Consider the following 27069-nt stretch of genomic DNA (forward strand, 5'->3'; position numbering starts at 1 on the left):
ACGGCGCGCACTTTGTACATGCTCAAAGTACAAGCCGTGGATCTGCGTTCTGATAAACGCGCAGTAAAAACGGAGTGAGATCGCCGTGACAGCGCCGTAAGGTCTCTAACAAGGTTATTTTTTTAAAAAGCTAAGAAAGTCAGCCAGTGGAATATTAATTTTCAGGTCAAAAGTGAATACACTATCTGTTGAATGACATAAATTATATACAATGTATAGTTTCCAGAACAATCATAGCGGGCGGGTGCACAATTAGTCTGCATACTTATTTTATAACTGTATGTGAGGAGACAAGTGTGTAGCGGTATATCCTTTTTAAAGTAATCTACAGCAACTGTGCATGTTGTATTTTTAAATTGAAACTTTGCAAAGACTGCTCTCTGAAATATAGGTCCCTCGTCGAAAACCACCGTCATATCCTCTCCAAAATAAACGTATGCGGACCCCAAACCGTGGCTCCAGACGATACCCGTGGAAAGCCTTCCATTACAGAAGCGTGACTGGTGATGCGCAGTTTGACCTAAAAACTGATCAGTTTCATAACTTATTCGAATTTCTCGAACACGGACTGTCTAATTCCTTCCCAGAATTCCAATTTTCGCAAGTGCATTTGCAGTTTCACCCTAACTCAATTAGTCAGCCCGCGGGCTGACTAATAACGCCACGAGAGCTCCATTGGGGCGCTCCAGGAACGCAGCTAATCGCAGTGTAGACGCAGTGATACGTCGATTGCGCTCGCACAGAGCCCTTGTCACTGCGTCCATGTCGCGCTCTCACTGCGCATCCACAGCGTTTTAACGAGATGTTTTTCATTTGGCTGCGTTCATACAGCGAACCAAAAAGAGCTGTCGCTGCGTTCAACGCGCTCTGTTGACGTTTCTTCAGCGTTCATTATCGTTTATACCGCGCTTTCACAGCGTTTCTAGTGCGTTGTCAGCCAGACCACGAAAACTCGAACAATGGCTGTTGTACAGTATCAAACGATATAGTATTCTCAAACTTGATGTGGATGACTATGTAAAAAGTAGCATTTGCGAGTATTCCAGGACCTATTAAAGGAGATTTATGGAACAGATCCCATTAAATTTTGATGTTTCCACATGTTCTCTAACAACTAATAACGGTTCTTCTTTGTAGACCAGTCTACTAAGATTTTTGTCTTTTACAAGTCATTAAAAATTTAGTTAAAATTAAAACTTAGTTAAAATTCAATTACAACGTACCTTATCTATACCTAAAAATTAAAACTTTTTGCAAATAAACTAAAAAATGCCTGCACCAGAGTAACTGCATATACCTTTGGTATTTCAACACGTGTAAGATGATGTTCGTAAGGTATAACTGAAATATACCTGATAAGTAGTTTCTTTTATTTTATTTAAAAATCTACTTTCATTTTTAGCCGGGCTCTGCTGAAAGCAGGGTCCTGGCTGTAGGCAGGCAAATCGCCAATGTTACTATAAATAGCACAACTTCAAAAGTAAACAAAAAACCAAACAGCGTCAAAGTAAAAACTTCCGCTATACCAAATAGTTACACAAAGAGCCACGTTTTGAGGACAGTTTGTTTCCTTTTTTTAATTTCGAGAGAATTGTCTATGTTTTTTAGTTTTCTTATTAATAACTTGTTTTAAAAACAAGACTATGCATTTTGGACACATACAATGCGCATGAATTTCCATGAACTATTTTGCTGCGCGTTGAAGAAATGGGGATTGAATGTATAATGCATGTTGCAAATTCAAGGCAGCAACTGTTGAACTTTTTTCTACTAGACAGACATATTTTTGTTTATAGCCGCTAACAAAATTTGGTCGCTCTCTGACGCTTCGCCGACATTAAAAGCACGAGAGAGAGAGAGAGAGAGAGAGAGAGAGAGAGAGAGAGAGAGAGAGAGAGAGAGAGAGAGAGAGAGAGATTTCAGTCTTTACCACACAATATGCATAAAGACACACCAAAAGAGCCCAGCTTTCAGTACTTTGATTGATAAACCAGCCCGAAATAGCAAAAATGTTGTGGACATGCTTCCCCCCTGCGAATGTTATTGTCATTGAAATTTTAGACCACGTGGTTTTATTTGACCCTTTCTGTTTCACAGTAAAAATCGTGCCTCGTGTTTATAGTCTTTGAGAGAATCTAGGTACTTGTAGTCAAATATAAATTCTAGAGATTTATTGATTTTAAACTTTATCTTCATTAATTGGTGGATAAAATGTGTTCTAGAAATAAACAAGACAAAACAAAAAATAGTTTTTTTTCTGCTGTTGCGATTAACATGCGTAGTAGAGATCCCCTCTAAGAATTAATTTTCGATTTGCGCCTGACCTTGTAATAATATCAATAGTGAAACAGACTGTACTATTTTATGCAGAATGTTCCTTGAAAATGACTCGATACACTAAGTTTTTATGCAAAACATTCACCCATTAATTTTTTAAAAACATAGTATTGCACACCACAAGCATCCAACATGGCTAAGATTTTATTAAGCAACCCAATGTTTATATTATCAACCACTCTACACGTGGTTGAACACGAACGATAACTCTGTTCTGAATATCATCGTTTAATTTAAAAACCCGCTAGATGGTGAAATAAGACATACATCTTAAAAGATGTTGATGTTTCAACATAAATCAAAGTAAAATATGATATGAAAATCGACCAGTACTTACGTATTTTGAGAATATTATCCGAACACTTATACTTCCGCTCGAAATTTCACAATTTCACTCGTTAACTTTCATTCGAGCACCTCTGGATTTATTACATACTTAGCAACGATAAAGAAAACATTAGCGGATCCAAGTCAGTCGGAGTTAGCATCAAAATGTATCCTTGCAATGAAATAATATTGAGTGAACGTAAACAGTGAATATATTTATTGGGGACTTACTTAGCATATACATAGAAGTTAAGTTTTGACAAATGTTAACTATATAAAAAAGGCATTTCGTGTCTTGATTGCGCGTTTTATTTTTGATGGGTAGATGCTTGCGAAGCACGACCTCTGGTGAGAACATCGGACAGAACTCTCCAGAACGGGGTAACCAAGAACGCGGGTTGACTAATTAACGTCATGGAGAAGAATGTAGGAGAGTTCATCGTGCATCGAAGGTACCCTGGATCGGCAATCTATGGTTAATTAAAAAATATTTATAAATAAAATGGATTAATTTGGGGTGATTTTCTTTTTGATTCAAAGAACTTCCCAAAGCGGGGTGCCCAGGAACGCGGATAGACTTCATGTCGGAAAATGTACGGCGAATTAACTAAATAACGCTACATAAGCGGTTTTTTTTTTAATTTCATTGATTATTTTTATTCCACGACAGATTGGTAGTTAACCTTATAATTCAATCTGTAAACAATGAACAGATTGTGTTCTAAATTGTACGTAAATAATAAATGAAAAGGGGAAGTTGAATAGGGGGGGGGGGGGGGGGGTTTCCCAATTATTTTTTTAAAATAGTCTTTTTCATCTGGAATTCATGTATAGTTGGTTTTTTATTTCAATTTTAAAGAATATGTTAAGAAAACAATCAAGAAAATTTTTAGACACAGATTATGCAAAAATAGACCCCCCCTCCCCCCCCCCCCCCCCCCCAAAAAAAAGAGAGAAGAAAACATATGATTCAACATATTAAGCATTGTATCATATTCATGTGTAAAGTGTAAATTCCCGTGCTTGCGCGTGATATCATCTAGTTTCATCAAAACAAAAACAATTTATAATGGGAAAGAACTACAAAAACATCAGTAAATAAAATGGAATAATTTGATGCAATTTAAGTTTTGATTTACAGAACTTTCCAGAAAGAGCCCCCCCCCCCTCTTTTTTGGGACAGTGTTAGATTAAAGTATTTGACCTATTGAAAAAAATAAGAGATAAGGCGCACTAAATACCCATTCCCTGGTTTAAAATAACACAAAGTAGTTTAATTGTTAGTTTTTTCAAGTCAGTTGCAATAAAAAGAATCAAGGCCATGTGCATCATCCATATCAGTTTACTTTTTACACTCTGCCCGCTCTTCTAAAAATCCAGCAATTCAGGATTTTTTATTTCAATTTTTAAGAATATTTTAAGAAAGCAATTTAGGCATTGCATCGTATAAATGTGTAAATTGTTAATTCCCGCGCTTGCGCGGGGTATCATCTAGTGTTATATCGATTGTAACTCGTACATAATTATGTAATAAACGTTTTGTTCTCCTACATAAAAGTACAATAATCCTGGACATAACAGAGGTAGCCAAGCACAACTTTACCTGTGAAAAACGAGAGATGGTCCTTTTGTACTTTGACTCTTTGCCGAGAATATGTACTGTTAATTATACACTGTACCTTTATGTGTATTATTACATAAATGTCTGTAATAAATTCTTAATGAATAGTTAAGTGTGTATCGTAAACTGACCCATTATGAAATACATCAATGCTGGTTCACACGGACACCAAGGTACAGGTAGTTCAAAACATACAATTGTCAACAAGCCTTTATTGAATGGACATGCCTTAAATTAACTAAAACACTAATGCAATGTTTTTATAAGGGTATCAGTGCTTAACACCGATAATAATGGTCATTTCAGGCGAAAACGGATTTTATATAATCACACATTCTACGTACATTGGATTCTTGCATATCCATCATAACAAAGGTACATGTTAGAAATTAAGTTCGATATATAAATACTATGGTTAATTGTACGTTTAACCTCGCGTTTAGTATAATTATTTAATTACGGTAATATTGCACAGAACAAACTGTACTTTAACTACATTTTATTATTGTATTTGAGGATTTAGATGAAACATTTTAACCGATTTCACTTTTCTCTATCGTATTACCGTGGGTTTTTTTCATGGAAGATAAAAGATAAAACAATATTTTTTTGAAAACAGTTCACTCGGAAGTGGAATATTAAGGATTACTATGGTAACAGGTTGTAAACAAAACAATATTCACAAGTAAAAAGGGTTGAAAGGATGTCAACCGCTTCACATATACGCGTACCGTCATCGTAAAACCAACAGAAATTTTTCCTTCAAGTTTCCGTTCTCAAACTAAGAAAATTGTCGGTGAACTGCATGCGCTTTGTTAGATTAGTTCCTTGCATGTGGATTTCCTGAATTTATCAATAGGTGCCCCCAATTTTGTTTGCCCTATTTTGAAAACGAAGTGTTTTCAACCCCCAAAAAAGAGAGTAAAATGTTGATTTATATCAAAATTGCAAACAAAAAAACGACATCTGTCATCACCCAAGCTGTTAACCGCGCTAATTCAAGCACCGATGCAATGGTTAATTCTTTATTCATTTACCTTTTAAAATTGACTTTTGTTTTCACTACAATCGAAATAAATTTTATAATAGTCATACAATCCGGATTTTTTAATCAAGTTTTGAAAATTATTTTGGAAATATCAACCGAAAACGATCCATAAAATATAAGCCCAAGAAACTTATCAATAAAATTAAAATAATAATAAAACCCAAATAGACTTTTAATAAATAAAACCTTTAAGTTAGATCCTGGTGATCGGTGAATTTACGTATTCGATATTTTGCCTTAATATATGAAAAATTAAATAGTTTGATAAACCATACCAGAAGATTGATAACAAATTGATTTTATTCAAAATAAAAATTCATACATTGACACGTTATTAAATAAGTATGTACGATAACAGTCTATACAATGAAATGATTGCAATATAGATGCATTTATATGTCACATTCTCTGTCAAAATATACAATTATACTTAATCTATAGTAAACACATTCATTCTAGAAAGAAAATAGTTAAAACTTGAGAAACAAAAATAACAACCCAGACATGTATTAGCGTGACTCAAGATTGTTCCCCGTTTAATTAGAAGAACAAAATATTCTCACATACGGGGAAAAAGATCTAAAACACATAACAGATGATTGCGGATCGAGAAAAAACATTAAAATCTTTTCAATCAAGTCTTGACAAAATTAATTACACCAGGGGCCTGTGACAAAAATTTGGGTTACGGGAAATTGAAATATCAGAGCACATTTGATCTTAATTAAAGAAGCAACTTTTGACAAAATGTATTAAAATGAACAAAGATCGGATTTTTTTGGTCTGGGCTGTGGAAGGCTCTTATAGATTTTAATTAACTGCGTTCCTCTTTGAAACAAAATATTAAGTTTCTAGAACTGATTCTACAAAATAATAATAATTTAACATTTTAGAGAAAAACATCTCCCATCGAGAGTGGTAATTATAAGTAAAGCAAATAATTTATCAGCAATTATTCCTTTAGCAATTCATTAATGTAGAAAAATCTTACACTTATTTTGAACATATAATGAAACTCATTCACTTTAAAAACTATATACATTTACTCACGTGTCATGCAAATATGCATGACAAACACAACATGTCATGATATTTGAGCATTTTGAAAATTCTATTAACACAACAAAAGCTTTATGTACAATGAACAAAAATATAATTGTACATTGTTTCCCTTCGCCATGCCAGTGTGATAATATATGGACTCACCGTTTTGTTTCATACAAGTCATCGCTTATTAACTCTATACGTCCGAATCGTTAGTAGCAACAGTAGCTTGGGCTGTGGTATAAGTGTTCTTTGTTCGTCGATACTCCTGATGGAGAACGTTTTTCAGGAACAATTTTAAGAATGTGTCTCTGAACTGCTTGCTCATCGTGCAGTATAAAACAAAATTTATTCCATTGTTTATCAGTGTGATGATATCCAGCAGGTCTCCTAAAGGCATATAAATATACTCGAAAAAGCTTCCGTCCAGACCCCCCATTACACTTAGAACCCCCTGGGGAGTTTCAGTTAGTAAGAACAATATAACCACTGCTAAAAGCATCTTAGTCGTTCGGTTGCTTCGACTCTTTTTCTGCTTTCGAGACGACACAGTCGTGCTACTTGTGCTGGTCGCGCCGTTTTCTTCCGACATCGGGACGTTATTCAGCAACCTCTTTCTGCGCCTCTCGGCGCGTCTCATTGTGTTGACTAAAAGGATGCTGAAGATGGTCAGTAAGAAACTAGGTAGGAGTTTGATAAGAATTGCTTGTATCCAGAAATTCACACTGTATAAAACTTTCTCATAGTCGTGGGTGCTTTTCATATTAATGTGGAAAGTTGTTCCATTTGGTATCAAACCATCAGGGTCGGTAAACGACGAGGAACCTATCGAAAGGTTAACAGAGTATGGAACACACACTAAAGTCACCACGATGACCACTGCAATTACGGCTATCTTGGCCTTGTGCATGTTACAGTAATGGGCCCCAAGACGTGGATGCCGGATGAAAATATATCGAAACAAAGCCAAAGTTACCGTTAGCCAAATTGAAATAGAATGAACGACAACACTAAACAATGCATACCCCATCTGGAAGTGAGCCACCTGGTATGAGTCTCTTATGGGTGTAATTCTAGTCCCGTGAATAACGTACAACAGTAAAGCATAAGGGATATAGGCCGCCATTGTTAAACCATCGGAAATGGCAAGACCCGTCAAAATTACATTAGTAGAAGTTTGCATATTTTTCCTGGTCAACACCACGATATTTAGAATATTTGCTACCACTCCAAAGACACAAATAATTGGTGCCAAATAACCGTGAATTGGTTGGTACGATTTTTGAAACGCTTGCAGTTCCGGCACTGCGTTAATTCCTGTTACTACTCCCATCGCTGATTTTGAAGTGTCGTTATGACTGGACATTGGGACAGTGAAGTTATATGTCATATCGGAAAACGATGAGTTCAGATAAGAATAGTTCATCATGATGATGCGCAAAATCGAATTGTTTGTAGTGAACGAGCAGAAAAAGGCGAAACGTTAATTAAGTTATTCTTCGAATGACATTGCACAACAACTGAAGAGAATCACGCAAATTACAAGTGTCAGTAGGAACAGGCGAACGTCAGGGAAAATCGGGCGTGAAAAGTGTCCGTGTCTAGGGTGAAATTGTCAATCAAGGTGTCCGGCGGATCGTTAAGGAGTTCTGAAAATGAAATAATAAACTTAAGGATAAATGACTTTCCATACAGAAATGACAGAAAATATCATAATATACCGGTTTAATATATACCTCTTGATCGTAAATGAAACAACAAATTGTCAGAGCCAGTGTCAATTGTATTACTGAATAAAACGACCTACGTATGGAATAGTTTGTTCCAGTATTACCAACTGTCAGTTCACTCTCGCTTTTCCATCACAAAACTATATGGAAAACTGTTAAACAAAATCGTGCGACAGAAGATTATAGGAACTACAGAGTATTGCTAATGCTTCAAGGGGCGTCTTCTGAGATGCAGAATAGCGTGAGAGAAATGTGTCAAATCTTTAATAAATGAGACATGAACACGGGAAACGCTAAATCACAAAATGCAAATTCCTTGTCGATTTATTCAGAGTTTAAATCCATTTTAAGTTCAATGTTAAAAGCGAAGACGTCAACATAGGCAATGGACATCATAAGCAAATATAAATTGATAAATATTTTGAGAATAGGTCTTTCAGCTTGTGACTCTTGAGGGATTGCGACAAGCTGAAGGAGTCGGATATAAAAAAAATTCAGAGCATCATGCTATAACAAAGAACGTTACTATCTATGATAACCTACACACTTCCACACATTTCCTTCTTTTCATGTTTTTTTTTAATGCTTCAAAATGTTTTTTTTATTATTTTGTTGAGTTATCTCTCATAAATATTTACTCTTTGCAGCTATACAAAATATCCTGTGTGTCTTATATTAGGTATGCAATTTTCGAGATCTAAAATGTAACTTTTGTCTTTATTAAGAGATATTTTTTTCTCCTTGCATTGAAGTTTATATTATACTTCTGCAATGATGCATTTTTTTGTCTATTGTTATGCCATACTAATAAGAACATATCTTATAAACATAATTATCTTAATACTAGTAGTTATTGCTGACGGTGTATTTTTTACATGTGCATATCAGACAAATATATTAAAGAGGCTAGGTGGTCAAAAAGTTATCCATCAGGTCTTACCTAAACTTTTATATATATTTTTGGCAATAATCTAATATTTCATAATCTATTATTTAGTATTAGTAAATGAAAAACATTTGCTTTAAAAAGTTAAACAGTTTTTTAATATATTATTATACAGAGCTCTTTGTGAAATGAAGGGTAATATAGTCTGCAATGGCCACGAACATCATCCCTCTTCACAGCTAATTTACCGGACATTTAAAGATGTGATATCAAATTCTGATAGTTTGATTATCATACATGTACAATTTCGGCTGTTTAAAGTAGAAGCTTAATAAGCATTGTAAGTAAATTGAGATTTATTTCCATTTGTGTAGAGACCCATGAGAATCCCTTTAAAATATCGCTCAGATATATATAAAGTAACTCGATCTATCAGAAAATATTTTGTTTGGCTAGAATTCAAAACTCTAGCTTTCTGCACTTTACAATAACTTCGTAACGCCGAAAAAGAAGCTAAAATCCATAATATTAGAAGATTAAATCATCACTCTTCAATTGTTCCAAAATTTGGGTGTTACTTTGCTTGTTTTTTGAGAATTAATTTTTACCGTTTTTTAAATGGAAGGGCTTCATTATTGGCTGTACACTCATGGTTTGGTATGACGTCTAAACGTTTCATTAATTATACATCCAACATTTCAAAAAATTGAAATTTTTTGAAATGTCAGAGATTATTTAAATTACAAATTTAAAAAGTATCTTGCGTTTGCAGCTACTCGGTCGTGCTTACTCATTTATTTTGAATACTGAGTGGAGTGATAAATAATTTTTGCTTAGTATAACATAAAAACCACATATCTTTTCTTTCAATCTCGATCAAAACAAAAAACGCTCTACATATTTTTCCCATCTCAAATAATAAAGTCACCAACATTCCTGATAAAACGACTTAATGGCACACAACACATGGAGCTATTGTCAAAAGGATTTTAACAACGGTAGAACTAATTCTCTGATCCACTTTATCTTCATTTTTTGCTATGTCTTGCAAAAATCAATGTAGTGGGGCTGAAGAAAACAGACCTAGGAAGGCTTGATGTCTCTTAGGCTCTCCTTAGGTACCTATTTCAACGAGAATATCCGCTAATCTTAACTACTCTACGCAGACGCAAGTGACGTTGGTAATACAGTTTTGATGTTAAATAACAGTCAAAGCAACCTATCGAACGAAAAAGTGTCTTACTAGAGATCGAAAAGCGTTATATGGATATGAATTGTAATCACAACACCTCGCAGACGACAACATATTGAAATCGTATGTTCCTGTACAAGCGGAATCCTCGCTTCCTGCGTCGATAGCTTGACACTTCTTTACATCTTTCCAGTCATTTATCATAGTTTTCTCGTCGTAGACGATAATGGGACATAATTGTGCACTCTTTGTGGTGTAAGGCACAAAATGTTCCAGATAAGTATCCTTTTTAAGAGATTCTAATCAACGGGTTCATTTAAAAGAATCTTGTCAGACAGAAAATTAAATGTTTGAACAAGTTTATTGAAAGATATCGTCGCATCAGTACTTCTAAATCTGTCATTATAAACGGTCTTCCGAATAGTTCCTTCTAATAACGACCGACTTACTACAAGAACCTTTCTGGGTTATAATTAGAAATGATGTGATTGCTATTAGGTTATTCCATTGTATTTCAGAGATGTAGATGTATGAAGTAAACAATTCATTGTTTTCCTAATTTTATATCCAGTATTCATCTTCTTTATGTTTTCATCTCGGACCCTGTAGACTACTCCAGTAGTACACCAAGTACCGTGTTAATCTTTCCGTCATGTGAACGTTTCTGCATTGCTCTATTGATAGCCAATTTGCTATTGATATGGTTTAAATATTATGATACTACAGAGATTTTACATGCGGAAAGCAAGAACAAATCTATTCACTCAAAGCTATTCACTCACGAAAAGTAATCCGAGAAAATTTATTGTGACAAGAGGTAAACAAACAATTTGTAGACTTATCTTTGCTATTATTATACTTTCATGTTAAATACTGTGATCTGATTGGTTAAAACGCAGTTGATAACCCGTTCTATTACCCTCAGCGTTAGCAACACACTTGGCAACGGGTAACACAACGAATTGTTACATGCGCGTACGGTTCGCCACAGAATTCACGTCATTCCAATATAAAAGCAGTAAAGTTTTCTTTGAAATTAAACCATTCAGTATAATAAAATAAATAGTGCCTGTTTGGGAGGGTAAGAGTTGAAATTAACACCCCTTGAAAACCATTGTCAACCTCCGCTTCGCGTCGGTTGACAATGGTTTTCTCGCGGTGTCGATTTGGCTATGTTAAATACATACAGTTTCATTTAGATTAGTTTTTTTTGTTTTTAGCAATTTTCGAACAAAATTCAACAGTTTTAAGTTAATGTTTGGTTTTCGTTTGAATATAGTTCTTTCCAGAAGAAACTGACACTAAACAAGGCCAAAACGGTTTTTAACTAATAAAGGCTTGTTCGTGGTTTGTTTCTCGCTTGTAACTTGACGAAAGACTTATTTTGAATGACTTAAATAATTTAAAAACTTTGAAAATGTTCAGCTCAGCCCGGTTTATTAAGCTTGGCAAGGTTCGGTAACTCTTTTAAATAACCTGGAATTATTACTGCACATACCAGTTGCTTCAATTAAAGCAATACCATTTCCTTAGCTCATGGTATAGTAGTTAACGCATGTGTTCGAAATGGGATTATCCTTTTGGTTCGTCACTGAGATTGGCTCGATGGTCGTAGCTATTTAATACGATCTCTTTTAAAAGAAGGGCCTTGTGTAAATATTTAGGAAATACATAAATTGAAAGCTAAAAATCAGAAATTTTTTAGTGGATGAAAAATTTAATTTTTAATTTATGACTATTTAATTTTAGTTTATGACTATGAAAATAACGTCTATAATTTTAAGGTAGGTTTGATTGTTAATTTGTTGCATATCAAACCTCCCTTTCGGATTTTCAAGTTTCAAATATTCCCATAGGAACTCAACTGGATTACCGTGCTTACACTTTGTAAAAAGCCTTAAAAATAATTACTTCTTTTGACTTATATAACGTATGAAGAACAAATAGCATATTTTAGTTAATAGAGTACTCTGAGCTAAGAATCGGAGATTCTAAATGTAAAATTTGTTTAATGTTTTTCTCGATTTTATTTTTATCCAAAAAAAAACGAGATTAAAACCTGAATATGGGGTATATTTTCAGAAGTTATGTTCGTGTCCAGAGGAATCATGTCTTACTTAACGAAAACCATTATAATACAAATATTTGCAAAGAATTTCTATTCAAAATGTCACGCTAGACGTATCTTCATTATACGCACAACACGATGGAAAGATATGTATAAAACCCAAAGGATCCCGAGAATCGCATCTTAACGTCGACCTTATCTATGTTTTGATTGGTGAGTTCCAAAACGCAATCTTTATCTCCCGTGGCGTTCGATTGTTATTGCCGGGCCTACAAATAATATTCTCCACCACTTCAAATATATTGCAAAGCTCATTTGACATCACATTTCCAATAATTTTTATTTGAAGAAAGTCTGCGAGGTGACGAAGCGGCCTTAAAACCAAAATAATGACTTTATTTCCATAATCAATACTTGCATGCTGAATATTTAGTCGTGGTACTGTTTATCAGGGTCGGTTCTTTAAAACAAAAATACAGTTCAGGAAAAAACAAATCAAGGTTAACCATTGATCTACACACAAGTATACATTTCGATTTAGAGATACCGACACCCCCCCCCCCCTTCCCTCAAATCAACCGAATTTTAAAACAATATTGAAAACGCACATTTCAGCATTACTTTAGAAGACGTCTTTAGATAGATGTTACCAATGACAGATAACCAATTCTGCCAACTGAATGGTTAGGTACAAGTAATAACCATGCGCATCGGTGAAAGTTCTCCATATAATCAAAGGAGACTGTTCCAATACAACACCAAAAAATTAAAACAAGAGCAAGCAAAAGAAAAATTATATTACTTTTAACAGTACATGATTCAACTATTTTCATTTTATAGCGTGATGTAGTAGGTTTGTTATTTACATGTATATGGGTAATTGCAAACTTCAGACAATCAATTCGGTAGGTAGAACCGTTATCAAAGTCCTATTGAAATTTGAAATGTTTAGAGTGTTCTGTGTTCAAAATAGTTAAGAATGTAGTTTCGTCCTTTATATTGTCTAAAGAAGGAAAATACCATACTCAATTAAATGGAATTTTTTATCTTCTCACTGTGTATTTCTCACTATGGTAACATTGTCGACACATGACCAGTAGGAAGGAAAATCCCTAACGACATCATAAAATTTGGATAAATCACACAAAGCGGATTAAACGAAAAGCTTCCTTCATTTGTCTTTAATATCGGCGAGGGGTTGCTGAAGAATGGCGTTATTTGACCGAAAAGACATTGCCTCTGTGTGCAAAAATTAGTTTTCTTGGTTCCTATTGATACCATGGAACTACAACCACTTTGAACGGTAAAATAAGTGATTCACATTACGTAATCACATATCAACTGGGGAGGTTAGCAGCTTCTACAAAGCTTCTTTATTTTAGAAAGGTACTAATAGGCAGACATATTATACCGTCACTCCTCAGAGGGGACTCTGTGTAAATAGCGTCTGGTGGATGAATTCGTGACCAAGCCTAATTATAACAAATTAAAAACGAAAGGACACTGGCATTCAACAATGGGATCTTCTGATTTCTTGCGAATACCATATACTGTACGTGTGTGTACTGAATATTTCCCAAATCTACCAAAGAATGTTTTCTTAAAGTCGACGCAATTTTATTGAGTCCCCCCCCCCCCCCCCACAACTCTGTTCTTAGATTAAACAGCATAGATAATATAAAACATGATCATTCAATTAAATGATGAATGTCTAGTCTGATTAATTCAATGGATATTGTTCTGTGGAGTCTTTTATATCATTCAGCCCATTCTCAATTGTGCCTTTGTCTGTATGACTCGACTTCTTGGAGTCATTGTATAAGAATACGATCCAATAACTTCAGTCACCAAGTCCGAAAACTTAATTGCACTAATTGAATGATGTATGCAGATATCGGATTCCTGTTTACATCTTCGGTTCTTGAATGCTGATGACAAAAGGGTTAATTCTCTTTCAAAACTTCGTGCTGTTTTTTGTCTTTTTTGTGATTCGGTTGTTTTCTTTTGATAAAGAACTTACGCGAAAATAAAATGCATGTACTCATAAAACAGGAGGAAACAAATTAAAAACGTGACCATAAAACTAGAAATGGGGATTGAATATTTGATTGAATGCCATACTTCATTGTATAAATTTGGATGACGTGAATGCCATACTTCATTGTATAAATTTGGATGACGTAAAATCAAATAACATGTTTCCGGTACCCAGGGGAAGAAATAGTATGTTGAAAAGATTGAATAACGAATACATTCAATCAAACACGCTTGTTACGAAGTGCCAGGGACGGGCGATTTAACTTCGCTATAAACCTAATAAGTTATACCCGTCAAGTTTACAATTAATAAAAAAGTCTCGGGAAGTGCAAATCACTTCGCTGTAAGCGTCAATTCATTAAGTGTGTTCGCTTGAAATGTGTTTTACTTCCATTTTTGAATTTTCTTTTTATGTCTTTAAAATTTACATTGAATACCTTTAACACCGTTTGTAATATTTGATTCATCGATGAAACGTTGAAATAAGTGGAATAAAAAAATATATATATGTTATCTTCTAATGATGGTAAATGAGTGATATCTATATACCGTACCTATGATATATATATATATATATATATATATATATATATATATATATATATATATATATATATATATATATATATATATATATATATATATACCTATTATATCTATATACCGTACCTATGATATCTATATACCGTACCTATGATATCTATATATCGTACCTATGATATTTATATACCGTACCTATGATATATAAATGTATAAAAATCCATTTCAACTGGTAATAATATTCAATGTATGTATACTTATGCCCACACACAGTAAAAACAAGTACCTGGCCAAATATACATAATCTATGCATGTAACTCGACATGTGATATTCAAACGTATATTTGAAATATCTTTGTTGCAAATTGAAGACATTGAAGATTGAAAAATAAAAATATGACTATGTACATGTAGAAACCTTACAATTATTTTCAAATTAGTTCTTAAAATAAAATAAAGGTAATGCCATAGGTCAAGTGGGGAAGGACAAACGAAAACAAAAATTAATATTTCATCAACAGCCTACAAATAGATCGATCGTATTAAAAAGCAGATGTAAAGAGAAAAGGGCCTGAAATGAACGTATGCTCCATCACGTCTGATATTTATTTTAGGGACAGTTTGTGTTTCTGCAAAGAATACGAACACAAATGCAATTTGTTTATGATAGGATGTGTTACAACTGTGAAAATGCATTTAAAAGTAAAACAAGATTATCATTTTACAATTCTGGTTATTGCGTTATTGCTGTTCTCGATCATATGAAAGTAATTATGCATTGTTTTGTGGCGATGAAATATAGTGATCATTGCAAATAATTCATTGCTAACGATTTGCTAGAAGTAATCGAGGTATGATGGCTCCAAACAACAAAAAAGATGCAAGTTTATAAACATGTACAAACTGCAGAAATACTAATACAGACAGTGGAAATAAATATGAACATTATCTCCTGTAAGTAATACATAAGCTTTAATGAAATGGTCAAAATTTTTAAATCTTTTGCAATCAAAGTTTGTAACAGTATTTTTTTTCATTTTTTTTTCAGCATAGAATTTACTATTGAATTGTCCTGTTGCATTGATTTTAAAGAGAGCACATTTTTGTATACCATTATTATTTTTTTATCCTTTTACAAACAAATGAGAAATACTCACTGAATATGAAACGAACTAAGATAATCCTCTCCTCTTTAAATTGTATAATAATGAAACTGCCGTTTTTGTTTTGTTTAGCTTTACTGCGTCTTCGTAGAAGAATAATTGCACATATATTTGCAAAGTCAAGATTAAGTTAATTTGTGAAAGAATGAGGAGTGAAAATATTGATTTGTTTGTAAGGTCAAATATCTCGATATTGATAACGTGAATTCTATAGCATTTGCAAATTTAACCCAAAAAAAATTCAAAAAATAAAATCTACCTCTGAGAATTAGACGTGCATGCTCATTTTTTGTTCAAAATCTCATCCACTGAATTCCAAAACAAAGGTATCATAACCTCCAAAAAATGCACGTTTTTCCGCACGTGAAACAAACCGTGACGTGCAAAATAAGTTGTAGGCGATTGTAATTAGATAAATAGGCATTTTAAAGGATTGATTTTAGGATTTTGAAAATGAATAACATTAAACAGCCTTTATTTGGACATTAGCTTTCCTCATTACCAAGTTGAAATGGCAATACTTTTTACTTTGATTAAGTGATAATTTCGTGTTAGTTTCGTTTAATCAGATTTAGCACTGCTTTGAGAGTTTTAGAATTGAAGTTAACTTTGAAGCTGTGTAAGAGAATTCTTATAGTGAAATAATTACCGCAGCCAAGGCTGTCGGGCTTATTTAATTAGATGATAGTGCAGCTGTTCTTATTTTTTTTTCTTTTATAAATCTAATCAACAACCTGGAACGTGTTTGTTTAACATATATTAAATGAAATAACACATTAGTTTTTGGAGGCTTTTCACCTCTGTAAAATGCTTCATATATTAATATAGAATATGGTTACAAATAACTGACGGTTTATTTCTTATGAATGTCCAACACAATGAATGATCAAATTGATTTCATGCTTTTGGTATGTGAATCCGACATAGGTGAATACAGTTTAATTCCTAATATAAGGTTTTTTTTTATAAGTGAATAGGAAAGGTAGTAAGTCAGATTTTATACATATACATAAAGTTAAATTAATGTGGACAGGTAAAATAATGTCATCAGAAAGCTTAATACATTACTAACGGTTTAATTTATTGCTCAGAGGTATGGGTACTATGTAAAATTAAAACAATCTGAAAAAATCTATTATATCAAGTCGACGTTAAAAGATTGATTGAAGGGAGAAAATACAGTATGTATATTGCTGATATATCTTGCACAAACGCGACATTTAAACATCTGATGTATACACAGGAGCACTTTTACTTAAAACGCTTTAAAAAAAAATAACCCTACGTCAAATCACTCTAGATACAAAGTGTACACTGTTTTGATTTTCTTCAAAGGGGTTTCTATAGCTAAACATCATATTTCTGTTGTATTTCTTTTTGCAGTTATCTAGAGATGTGGGTTAAGTGATGTATATACCCAAACTGTCAGAAAAATATTAATATATTTGAAGCTCGATCATTACTCTTGTTAGTTAAATTGAAAGTACTATTTGTCGCTTTAAATCGGTAGAGTTTAATTTTCTGGAATCACCTCCATCCCACCCCTACCCTTCTCCAATCTAAAAGACAAAACAAAACAACATCAAAATGATTCTCCATAGGTTTTGTAGGTCACCTGAGTCACTCAGGTGACCTAATGCAATTGGTCTTTGTCTGTCGTCGTCCGTTAACATTTAACCCAGGGCGCCACAGGCGAGGCCAAATATGCAAAAATCTTCTTCTCTACTCCCACACATGTGAGGAAAAAACTCAGGTAAAAACTGAATGCATGGTTATGATGTCCATGAAACCATCTACCAAAATTGTGAAATTCATGGTCCTTGGGTCAGGGGTTCAGGATCGAGGGTGGGGCCATACATTAAAAATGTATTAGATCTTAGAAAATCTTCTCTACTCTCATATATATTTGTTAAAACCTAATGCATAGTTATGATGTTCATGAAGTCTTCTACCTAAATTGTGAAATTCATTACCCCTGGGACAGGGGTTTACAATGTAAGCCCTAGGGCGGGGTCAATGTGGCCATATGGTGAAAATGTATTAAACCTTAGAAAACCTTCTTCTTTACTCCCACACATGTTGGAAAAAAAACTAAATGCATGGTTATGATGTCCACAAAGTCCTCTACCTAAATTGTGAAATTCATGGCCCCTGGGTCAGGGGTTCAGGCTGTGGGGGGAGGGGGCAATATGGCCATACAGTGTTAATGCATATAATGTGTAAAAATCTTCTCTACTCTCACACATCTGAAAGAAAGACTGACTTATTTATTATGTTTACCAGAAAGTCCTTTGTTAAAATTGTTAAATTTATGTCCCCTAGACAATGGATGTAAGGTGTTAATGCATATAATGTTTAAAAATTATATTCTCTACATCCACACACATTTAGGGAAAACTGAATTCATAATTTTGTAGACCAGGGAGTCCTCTATCAAATTTTCTTAATTTCATGTCCCCCGGGGTAGGGGTTCTGAATGTAGGGCGGGGCCAAAACACTCATAATTATAGTGTATAGGGTTGGGATTCTTAATGCATGGTGTGGCTAAAAGCATGGTATTTGAATGTTAATGTATAGAAAATGTTTAAAGAAGGTCTACTGACACGTAATAAAAACTGACTGCATATTTAGAAAAAAACATTAAGCTGTCATCTTTTATAATATTTCATGCCACCTACATGTAAAGTAAGTGTTATGGCTGGGAAGGGGGTATATTTGTCTTGTTATTTTATTCTGCTCAGGAATTTCAATGAAAGAAATGAGATAATTCACATACTTGTGTGTTTAGAAATGAGAAAGAATGAAGCTGTGTATCAAAGTAAAGATACTGTGAAAGTTAAAGCAATATGAGCTGTATTTTTCAGAATTTTATTTTGCTGCAAAAACCTGTTAGTATGATAAATCTGCATGTAACTTAAACTTTTATGATAAACAAGATTTGAAAAAAACCAACAATGTTTGTCAGAAGACATATTTCACTTCTAAGGAATATATATAGCAGATCAAATTTTGTATATGACAATAATTCGACTTTGCTCAATTTAAGGCTTCTGAACGGCTTTTCCCACAAAAATATGGCTAATAGAAATATAAAAACCATGATATCTTTTGTCATTTTAGTAGAAAATAACATTTTCGTAAAATAAAAATTTCGACATGAAAATGCGGCTCATATTGCTTTAATTGAGTTTATTCCCTCGCTTTTTCATAATGTATTTATTAATCATTAAATATATATGTAATTAAGAAGTTGTATGATAAAAAAAAACCTATTCAAGTATTTTTATTTATTGAAACAAAAACAGTTTTTGAAGTCTTTAAGTAAATAAATAGACTCATAAATAGTAAAATATTAATTGGTTATCCAAAATCACTGATAAACAGTACATGTAAAATGATTTTGGTATAAATACCAGATTGTGCTTCTCAACTTTAGAAAAGTTACAAACAGAAGTAAGTAAAATTTTTAAGCTTTAATCTTATATAGTTGTTCTCTTTTATGATTTTTGTTTAAATGCCTACAGGTAGAGTTTCTGTCTGCCACCGGGGATGGAGAATGGGAGGTTGTTTTGATAAAACATATCTACTATAGTCTGTCCCAAGATATTTATGCTGCACATTTGGACGATTTTTAATAAAAATACACATACATGTGAAAGAAGTGCAATTGAAATGGTTTAAAGTGGTAATTTCCAAGATAATTACATTGACACATTATCATCTTTCACTCGGAAAAAATGCACAGGAACAAAACATATTCCTTACGGAGATTTATAATGGGGAATGTTTACATTTTTCCATTCGGGATACATCACGCAATTTTTCAACGTTATTATCCGGGCTAGCTGCAGTACAAAATCCCCGTAGACATCACATTTTTTAGCATTGTATTGAAACCTGATTAAGAAACAGGGGGCGTTTCTACTAAGAAATCTTGAAAATTTTTCATACTTTTGAATGAACATCGTTTGAATCCTGAGGTATTTATAAATATCGAGCAATTAAGCAAAATGTGAATCGAGGATTTCTTGGGACAGAGTATAGCCGCCTAGTTTTAGTTTATCTATGAAAAACATAAACAAATAAAACCTATCTTGAAAGTTAATATATACGGGAAAATTATTTTAAACTTTTTTCTTGTCCCTTTTCATTATTAGGTCATGCACTCTATAATGATCTTAGTTTTTCGCTAAAATTATACTGGCGTGCGACCAGTTCTTGCCGAGTACCATTTCTCGCCAGTGCATTGTTACGTCATTTTATCAACACATAAAATAATATACGAAAAATGGCGTAACAATGCACTGGCGAGAACTGGTCGCACGCCAGTAGGTGTCATAGTCCTTTTTGAAAGATTTCAGGCAGGAAGGTGGACGTCATTACAATATTATATTTTTTTTCCTCTCCAGAATGAAACTTAAGGAAAATGCATATATGAGACCCATCGTAAAGGGGCTATGGCACTGTATGTATTGCAAGGTATGGTATTGCACATCAGTAAATATATTATATATATATATATATATATATATATATATATATATATATATATATATATATATATATATATATATATATATTATATCATTGAAGAAGTAATAAAATAAAAAAAAAATGGCTTCATATTTTAACAAAGGAGAATTCCTTATTTTAGAAGAATTTTAACTCATGTGTATAAAAATGTCAACGCAATTAACAGAGAAAAAATTAAGATCTGCAGTAGTAGACACTGTATACTGATCCTTGGTAAAATCAACAAAAGGTCCATACACTAATGCAGTGATTCTCTTTTGAAAATTATAAAATTTCTTCAATGCAGTTCTATTAATGATAATTACATCAAAGATAGATTATTACTTACTAATAAGTTGCTATAGCAAATCTTCTACCCTCCTAATCAATGTGAGACATCTAGGCAAAGTTTAACCTCAGCACTTACAACATATACTCCTAAAGGTTAAATTCCAACATTCCTACAACTTTCTGTGACTTGCATTTACGTAAGTAACGTAAGATGGTATTATCCCTGAGCAGTCAATTAATACTATTATTCATTGAAATGCAGCCATTATCTTTAAAATTTGACTGTTGTCTAGGTATTGCCGTATTTCATACAGAAAAGAGTTCCTAACCCCAGATATAATTTCCGGCGACAACGTCACACAAAGCGAATCGCCACCCGTTAATTCCGACTTTGACTTCATGGAATTCATATAAATTTGCCATTAACTATCACAGAGTTATTAACAACAGGACATTAACCCAAACCTGTGTTGCTGTCGTTACTATGTGGATGCTTATGTAATGGTTTACGTGTTGCTACACGTAAATAACGACTTCACTGGACTTATTAGCATGTTTTGGAAATAGATTCACGGGAATAATATGTATAAACGTGGCCTTAATGGAACTTAACTCTTATCATCCTCATAAAGAAACGATTGTTCCATCTGTATCCTCTGATGTCTTCTAAGTATGGTAATAATCTTAGGACTAGTGTCTTGATATTTGGTTGGAGTTGGTATATTACCCAAAAATACAGTAATATTGTATTCATTATACGTCTAGTTTTTCATATGATCAATATTCACTATATTTAAAATAACGACTAGAATGTTCAGCTAGAAAAACAATAGCTTATAGCACCAATCAATGGCAGACATCATTTTTGAAGCTTCACAACCTAATGGGAATAGGCGATTGCATCGAGCGGATATGCTACGCTAAAATAACTCCAATTTTACGCTTCAACGCGTTTCTTTAGATACTCAAGAGGAAAAACCAATATATCGTTTTTTCTTATTATTTTTCATGAGGCTATAAATCTACGTGACGTATGCTTTCTTTCCTCAGAATGTAATGTGCTATAATACAGAGCACACTCTTTTTGCTATTGACCGCCTTTCCGTGCTGGACCCTACACTTCTCCCATAAATTCTTGAGAAACACTAATCAATTGGTCAAAGATGCTACCGCCAAATGAACCAAAGCCAGTACACTCTTGCTGGATGGACACGGATTCCTAAAGACAGTCTTAATTAATTCTGATGATGTTCATTAGTATAAGATCGATTATGAGCAGTTTATACAGGTAGCTGGACGTCAAAATAATTAGTTCGGTACACGGTGGTTGCTCCCTACCTGTGATTTGATCATCAGATAATAGAGTTGTGAGTAGTTGTTTGACATCAATCGGTACACCAAGAACCTTACTGATATCTTAGTTTCGATCAGTTGACCCCTAAAGAACTACACCTTACCGGTATCTTAGTTTCGGTCAGTTGACACCTAATGAACTACACCTTACCGGTATCTTAGTTTCGGTCAGTTGACACCTAAAGAACTACACCTTACCGGTATCCTAGTTTCGGTCAGTGGATCAGTGGACATCAAGATAACTACACCTTACTGATATCTTAGTTTTGATCAGTGGACACACTGATTGCTCTTAACTTTTCCAAATCATTAATCATCGAATAAACAGCATTATTGCAATGAACCTGCACGAGAACCCGGAACTCTCCGGTTACTGTACATGTTAATAAATTAATTGGTTTTAGCAAAGTATTTTAAGCATCAATAAATATAGGTCGAGTGTAGTTAAGTTATGCGTTATTTAGTGTTAAATTGAACTTTTACTTACGTTGCGTACGGGTTATGCGTACTGAAGTACAAATTGTGCTTCATTAGCATTTTTCATTTGAGCTTCTAAATTCAGATGTTTTAGCAATGCATTGATGGTGTCTGCATACAATATACTTTAAACGTGTAAATTATTACACCTTTTTGGTTTCAGTTGGTTTTCGCTGAGGTTTTACCCAACAAAACATTTAAAACATCAACAACTGAACTTCTTATATCTGGTACACACAAGTTGAAATCGACAATACATTCAAAGCTTTCAGACGTCAAATATTGAACTTGTTGCATACAAAGACTGAAAGGTTGAACTGGTCACAATGTTCAATACATCAATGATTTTATTTTGTAGCAGCACTAAGTTAATCTTTGTTCAATATCCCAATATCTGAGAGAGTTTTTAATCTTAACCATGGACAACAATTCAGCTTGCTATCCGACAGGTTATTGGTCGGTTAAATAAACAAGATGCATTACTTTATGTATTAATCAGTTTTGCTGAAAGTTTGGATTTAATATTTTGATTGTGTAACCCCTTTAGTTTAAAAAAGTTGTGTCCTTTGGGTACGAGTGCGAACATTAATGCAATAAAAACTGAGACTCCAACCAAGACATAATTCCAATTAGCTATCTCCATCTTCTTACGTGACCTTAGAAAATTATCATTTCACCCGCCTCACAGGCAGCGGTGAAAATTGAAGTCTAATCTGAATCTCAATTACCATTCGTTTTCTGATATCGTCTCCTCTGTCGATAGCAAATCAATTTGTACTTATCCTGCCGAGGCAAGCGGGGACCCTTAAATACTAAATGTGGTCCATGATAACTAAAATTCAATAAGTGTTCCAAACCAATATCGAGATACGTGATTGATAACGCGGGAATAGTGAAATCTTGGCCCGCACACGTGATCGAGAAAATTGAAATCAAATTACGCTCGACTGTTTGACCAAAAATCTAGCATCATTTTCTGCCAAAAGGTATAAATCAGGGAATGATGCCGTTCGAATCACTTACCAAAAATATTTATGTATCCAATTATATGATTACATTACTGTTTCCACTTGTTCATCGCGATCTTTTTTTTTTTCATGTTACCGTTCATTTCATCTATAATTATCTCTCCGCAACTTTAACTGAAATTCACCCTTATCAGACTTAGATATGATGCACGGCGTGGGGGACAAGTTAAATTGCCATGTTCTTATTAACTCAAAGTAAGTTAATTCATTCGTATTTTTAGATATTTCATGCACTCAAATAAATGACATTTATCCCTTTTCAACAAGTGTGCTGATCAGACGCAGACATTTCCAATTGTTTAGAGGCGTGGTACAAGAATCCTCCCGTCTAATCTTTCTCTCTACTTCCCGCTATCTTACACCACAGTTAAAGACATTGTAATGACAATGCCCACTTGCACAATCGTGAAAGACAATGCGTATGACAAAAAATGTTATTTACTTTGTATCTTCAAAATGCATTTAATTATTGCCCTCGTATTCTTGAAAATGTACGTCTTTATTCTATACTAGTGAGTTTCCAAATGAGGTTCCTGGCCCCGAGAGTTAATGGAAGGAATAAAACTTAATTTGTATTATTATCACAATATAATATTACTTACTATGACTTTAAAAAATAACTCAGATAGGTTAAGTTCAACTTTGAGCTTCCATTTCGGCCCCTCTTTTACCCGAGGTCATCTTTGGAATTATCTGGAATTTACAAAACTAGTTAGTTCCGGGAAAAAACGCCCCAATCCTTTTTTCATTATAAGTATTTCCCTTTGAAAGATTGCACGCCTCGATCATTGAAAAGCCTCTCATCTATATAAGGATGCTCTGTTAGGTTGAAATTTATCCAGTAAGGTGTGTAGTTCCAGAAAATCAGCGCCGAAGACGACCATTATTTTTTTTATTAGAAATTCCTATGCTCAACTGCTTAATCACACTAAAAGTTATACTAAGCAGTTTAATATTTCATCAAGGTTAAGCGTTTATAATTAATCTTGTGAGTATTACACATGATACTCACACATGTGAAATGTTTCAATAATTAAGGATATAACCTTTACTGTTTTGGAAATATGTTATCAACTACCGTATCAAATATCCTTTATTGAGGACGATACCCTTGATACATAACATAACTAAGTAATAACTTTTCTGATCTTTAGAATCTGTTTTCTGATGTCATTGTGCATTGTGGAACCCAGAACTAAATGGAAGCAACCGGTTATCAAGTGGCTAAATGTACAACTGGGACAAACTAAAAAGCAGCTAGTGTCAAGAGTGATAGAGTATTCTTTATTGTTACTGAAAATCTAAAAAGCTTCAAAGCTCAATACATAATCAGCAAGGACCCGATTCCACACAAATCTCAGTAAACTGAATTATACAGAAAAAGCCCAGCGTTGATCAACATCTAAAGTTCTGTACACATAACAATCTCAAATGTCCATTTGAACAATAGCGAAACAATACCTCAACGCCTGGTTTTTATGATGTGAGATGGTTTCAATACAGAGTTATTGATGCTTTAAACAACCTCCATCAGGTATTTATTCAGGAAAATCTTTCACATCCGTTCTTCAACAACCGTGTTTTATTGTTAACATCATGTTCATTAATCAATGCCGTTATAATTAAGTCTATTTCTGTGTCAAACAGTTTTCATTTCATTGATTGTTTTCATTTGTAAGACTATATTACATTACCTTAGCTAGGGGCGCTAGCATGCATGCATCAAGGTTAAGCGTTTATAATTAATCTTTTGATATTAAATTACAATAGATATTGACCAATAGTTTCAGAAAGATTTCAAGTTATAATTTTTGTCATAATATAAAAAAAATATGAGTGAGTGACAATTTACGTACCTTTTATTACGTAAATAAAACACAAACGAGATTGTACCAAATGCCACCTTGCTCGGCAATTCGACATTTGTCAATGCTGGTACAAACGGCAAAGTATGTGTTTTTATAGTGTTTCTTTTCCTGAAGATAACTAACTTCCGAACGAAACGAGGAAACCAGAAGAGGAAATGTCCTTTGACATTCAGCTATGATGACTGTGAATTAAAATTGTCCATAAAGAAAAATCAGCTTATATTCAACCAGATCAAAGAAAAGCCGAATACTTGTACCACTGGCTTACTGTCACGTCTACAAACAGAATCCCTGAGGCAAAACGTAATCATGCTTAGTCCCTCTCAGTTATATATTGAGGTTGCAACCACAGTTTCACGATTTCATCTTTTTATTGCTAAATTTTTTCGACGCGTAAACAAGTACATATAAGTAAACCATCATGCTTAGTCCCTCTCAGTTATATATTGAGGTTGCAACCACAGTTTCATGATTTCATCTTTTTATTGCTAAATTTTTTCGACGCGTAAACAAGTACATATAAGTAAACCATCAATAAATTGGTAAAAATTGATCTAAAAGGTGTGTAATACTAGAAATTGGAGAAGACGGTGTATTTTATCTCACAAAATGTTGACTTATTATTGAAAAAAAAATTATAAATATGCCAAATGTATCAACGAACGTCAAATGTATCGGTTCAGATGAAATAGTTACGAGGAGTCAAATTAAAACTTGAGATATTATAGTGAGCAAGCTCACAAATGATACCCCCGCTAAAAAATATAATAACTCACTCTATTGAGTCTCAAGTAATGGACGCAACATTTTCTTATAGTGACCTTGAACTTGCAAACAATACCCAAGCTCATTTCCAGGAACTGAGCTTGGGTAATTTTTGCAAGTTCAAGGTCACTATAAGATATAAGATCTTTGTTTCAAATTTTAACTTCTAATCATTCTCCATTACAAGATATAGCCTAGACAGGTTATATTCATTTTTTAACAATGACCTTGAAATTGCACAACCGAACCTGGGTCAAATTCTTGACACACCCTCCGGTCATAAGCAATCTTTATGTGAAATGAGAACATACAACGGTTCTCCTTAAGGAAGTTATAGACAAGACAAAATTATAAACTTTTTTTGTCAATGATTTTAAACTTACTCAAATAATCTTGGGTCAAAATCATGACACAACTTCGAGTTACATGCAAGAATTTTGTAAAGTAAGAACTTTCAATGTGTCACAATAAGGAAAATATGAACCAGACACAAACTTTTCACTATTCCTTCCAGTAACCTTGAACTTGCCCAAAGGACCTTGAGCCAAATTCATGATACACCCACACGTCAAAACCAATCTTTATGTGATGTAGGAGCGTCCAATGTTTCTCAAAAGAAAATTATTGACTGGACACGAATTATGAACTTTTTCTTGCCAATAATCTTAAACTTGCTCAAATGACATTGGGTTAAAATCATGACAAACCCTCAGATGTAAGCATTCATTTTGCGAAGTAAGAACGTTCAATGTTTCTCCATAAGAAAACAATAGAGAATTATG

At 33.6% G+C, this 27069-nt stretch overlaps 2 protein-coding genes across 4 annotated transcripts in view; both read right to left on the reverse strand.

The window, feature by feature from the left end:
* The window catches only part of LOC105331018 (uncharacterized), a 79780-nt gene that overhangs the window by 48028 nt on the left and 4683 nt on the right, over positions 1-27069 (reverse strand). The gene's annotated exons all lie outside the window — the stretch shown is intronic.
* Positions 5616-25535, reverse strand: LOC136274072 (G-protein coupled receptor dmsr-1-like). 3 transcript variants are annotated; one of them, XM_066080195.1, is made up of 2 exons: positions 25511-25535; positions 5616-8026 (listed from the first exon to the last, which is right to left on the reverse strand). In XM_066080195.1, exon 2 carries the CDS (start codon positions 7804-7806, stop codon positions 6574-6576), a length of 1233 nt encoding a protein of 410 aa, XP_065936267.1. In that variant the 5' UTR covers positions 7807-8026; positions 25511-25535; the 3' UTR covers positions 5616-6573. The 3 variants fall into 3 exon arrangements, with proteins under 3 accessions (XP_065936267.1, XP_065936266.1, XP_065936265.1); XM_066080194.1 differs by lacking the exon at positions 25511-25535 and adding an exon at positions 8185-8209; XM_066080193.1 differs by lacking the exon at positions 25511-25535 and adding an exon at positions 8114-8138.

The sequence above is a fragment of the Magallana gigas genome, chromosome 3 (assembly GCF_963853765.1).
Source record: "Magallana gigas chromosome 3, xbMagGiga1.1, whole genome shotgun sequence".
NCBI classification, from domain to species: Eukaryota; Metazoa; Mollusca; class Bivalvia; order Ostreida; family Ostreidae; genus Magallana; species Magallana gigas.

What these genes read in the sequence shown, in the direction of transcription:
- LOC136274072 (XM_066080195.1), bottom strand. Translation starts at nt 7,806, where the DNA reads ATGATGAACTATTCTTATCTGAACTCATCGTTTTCCGATATGACATAT.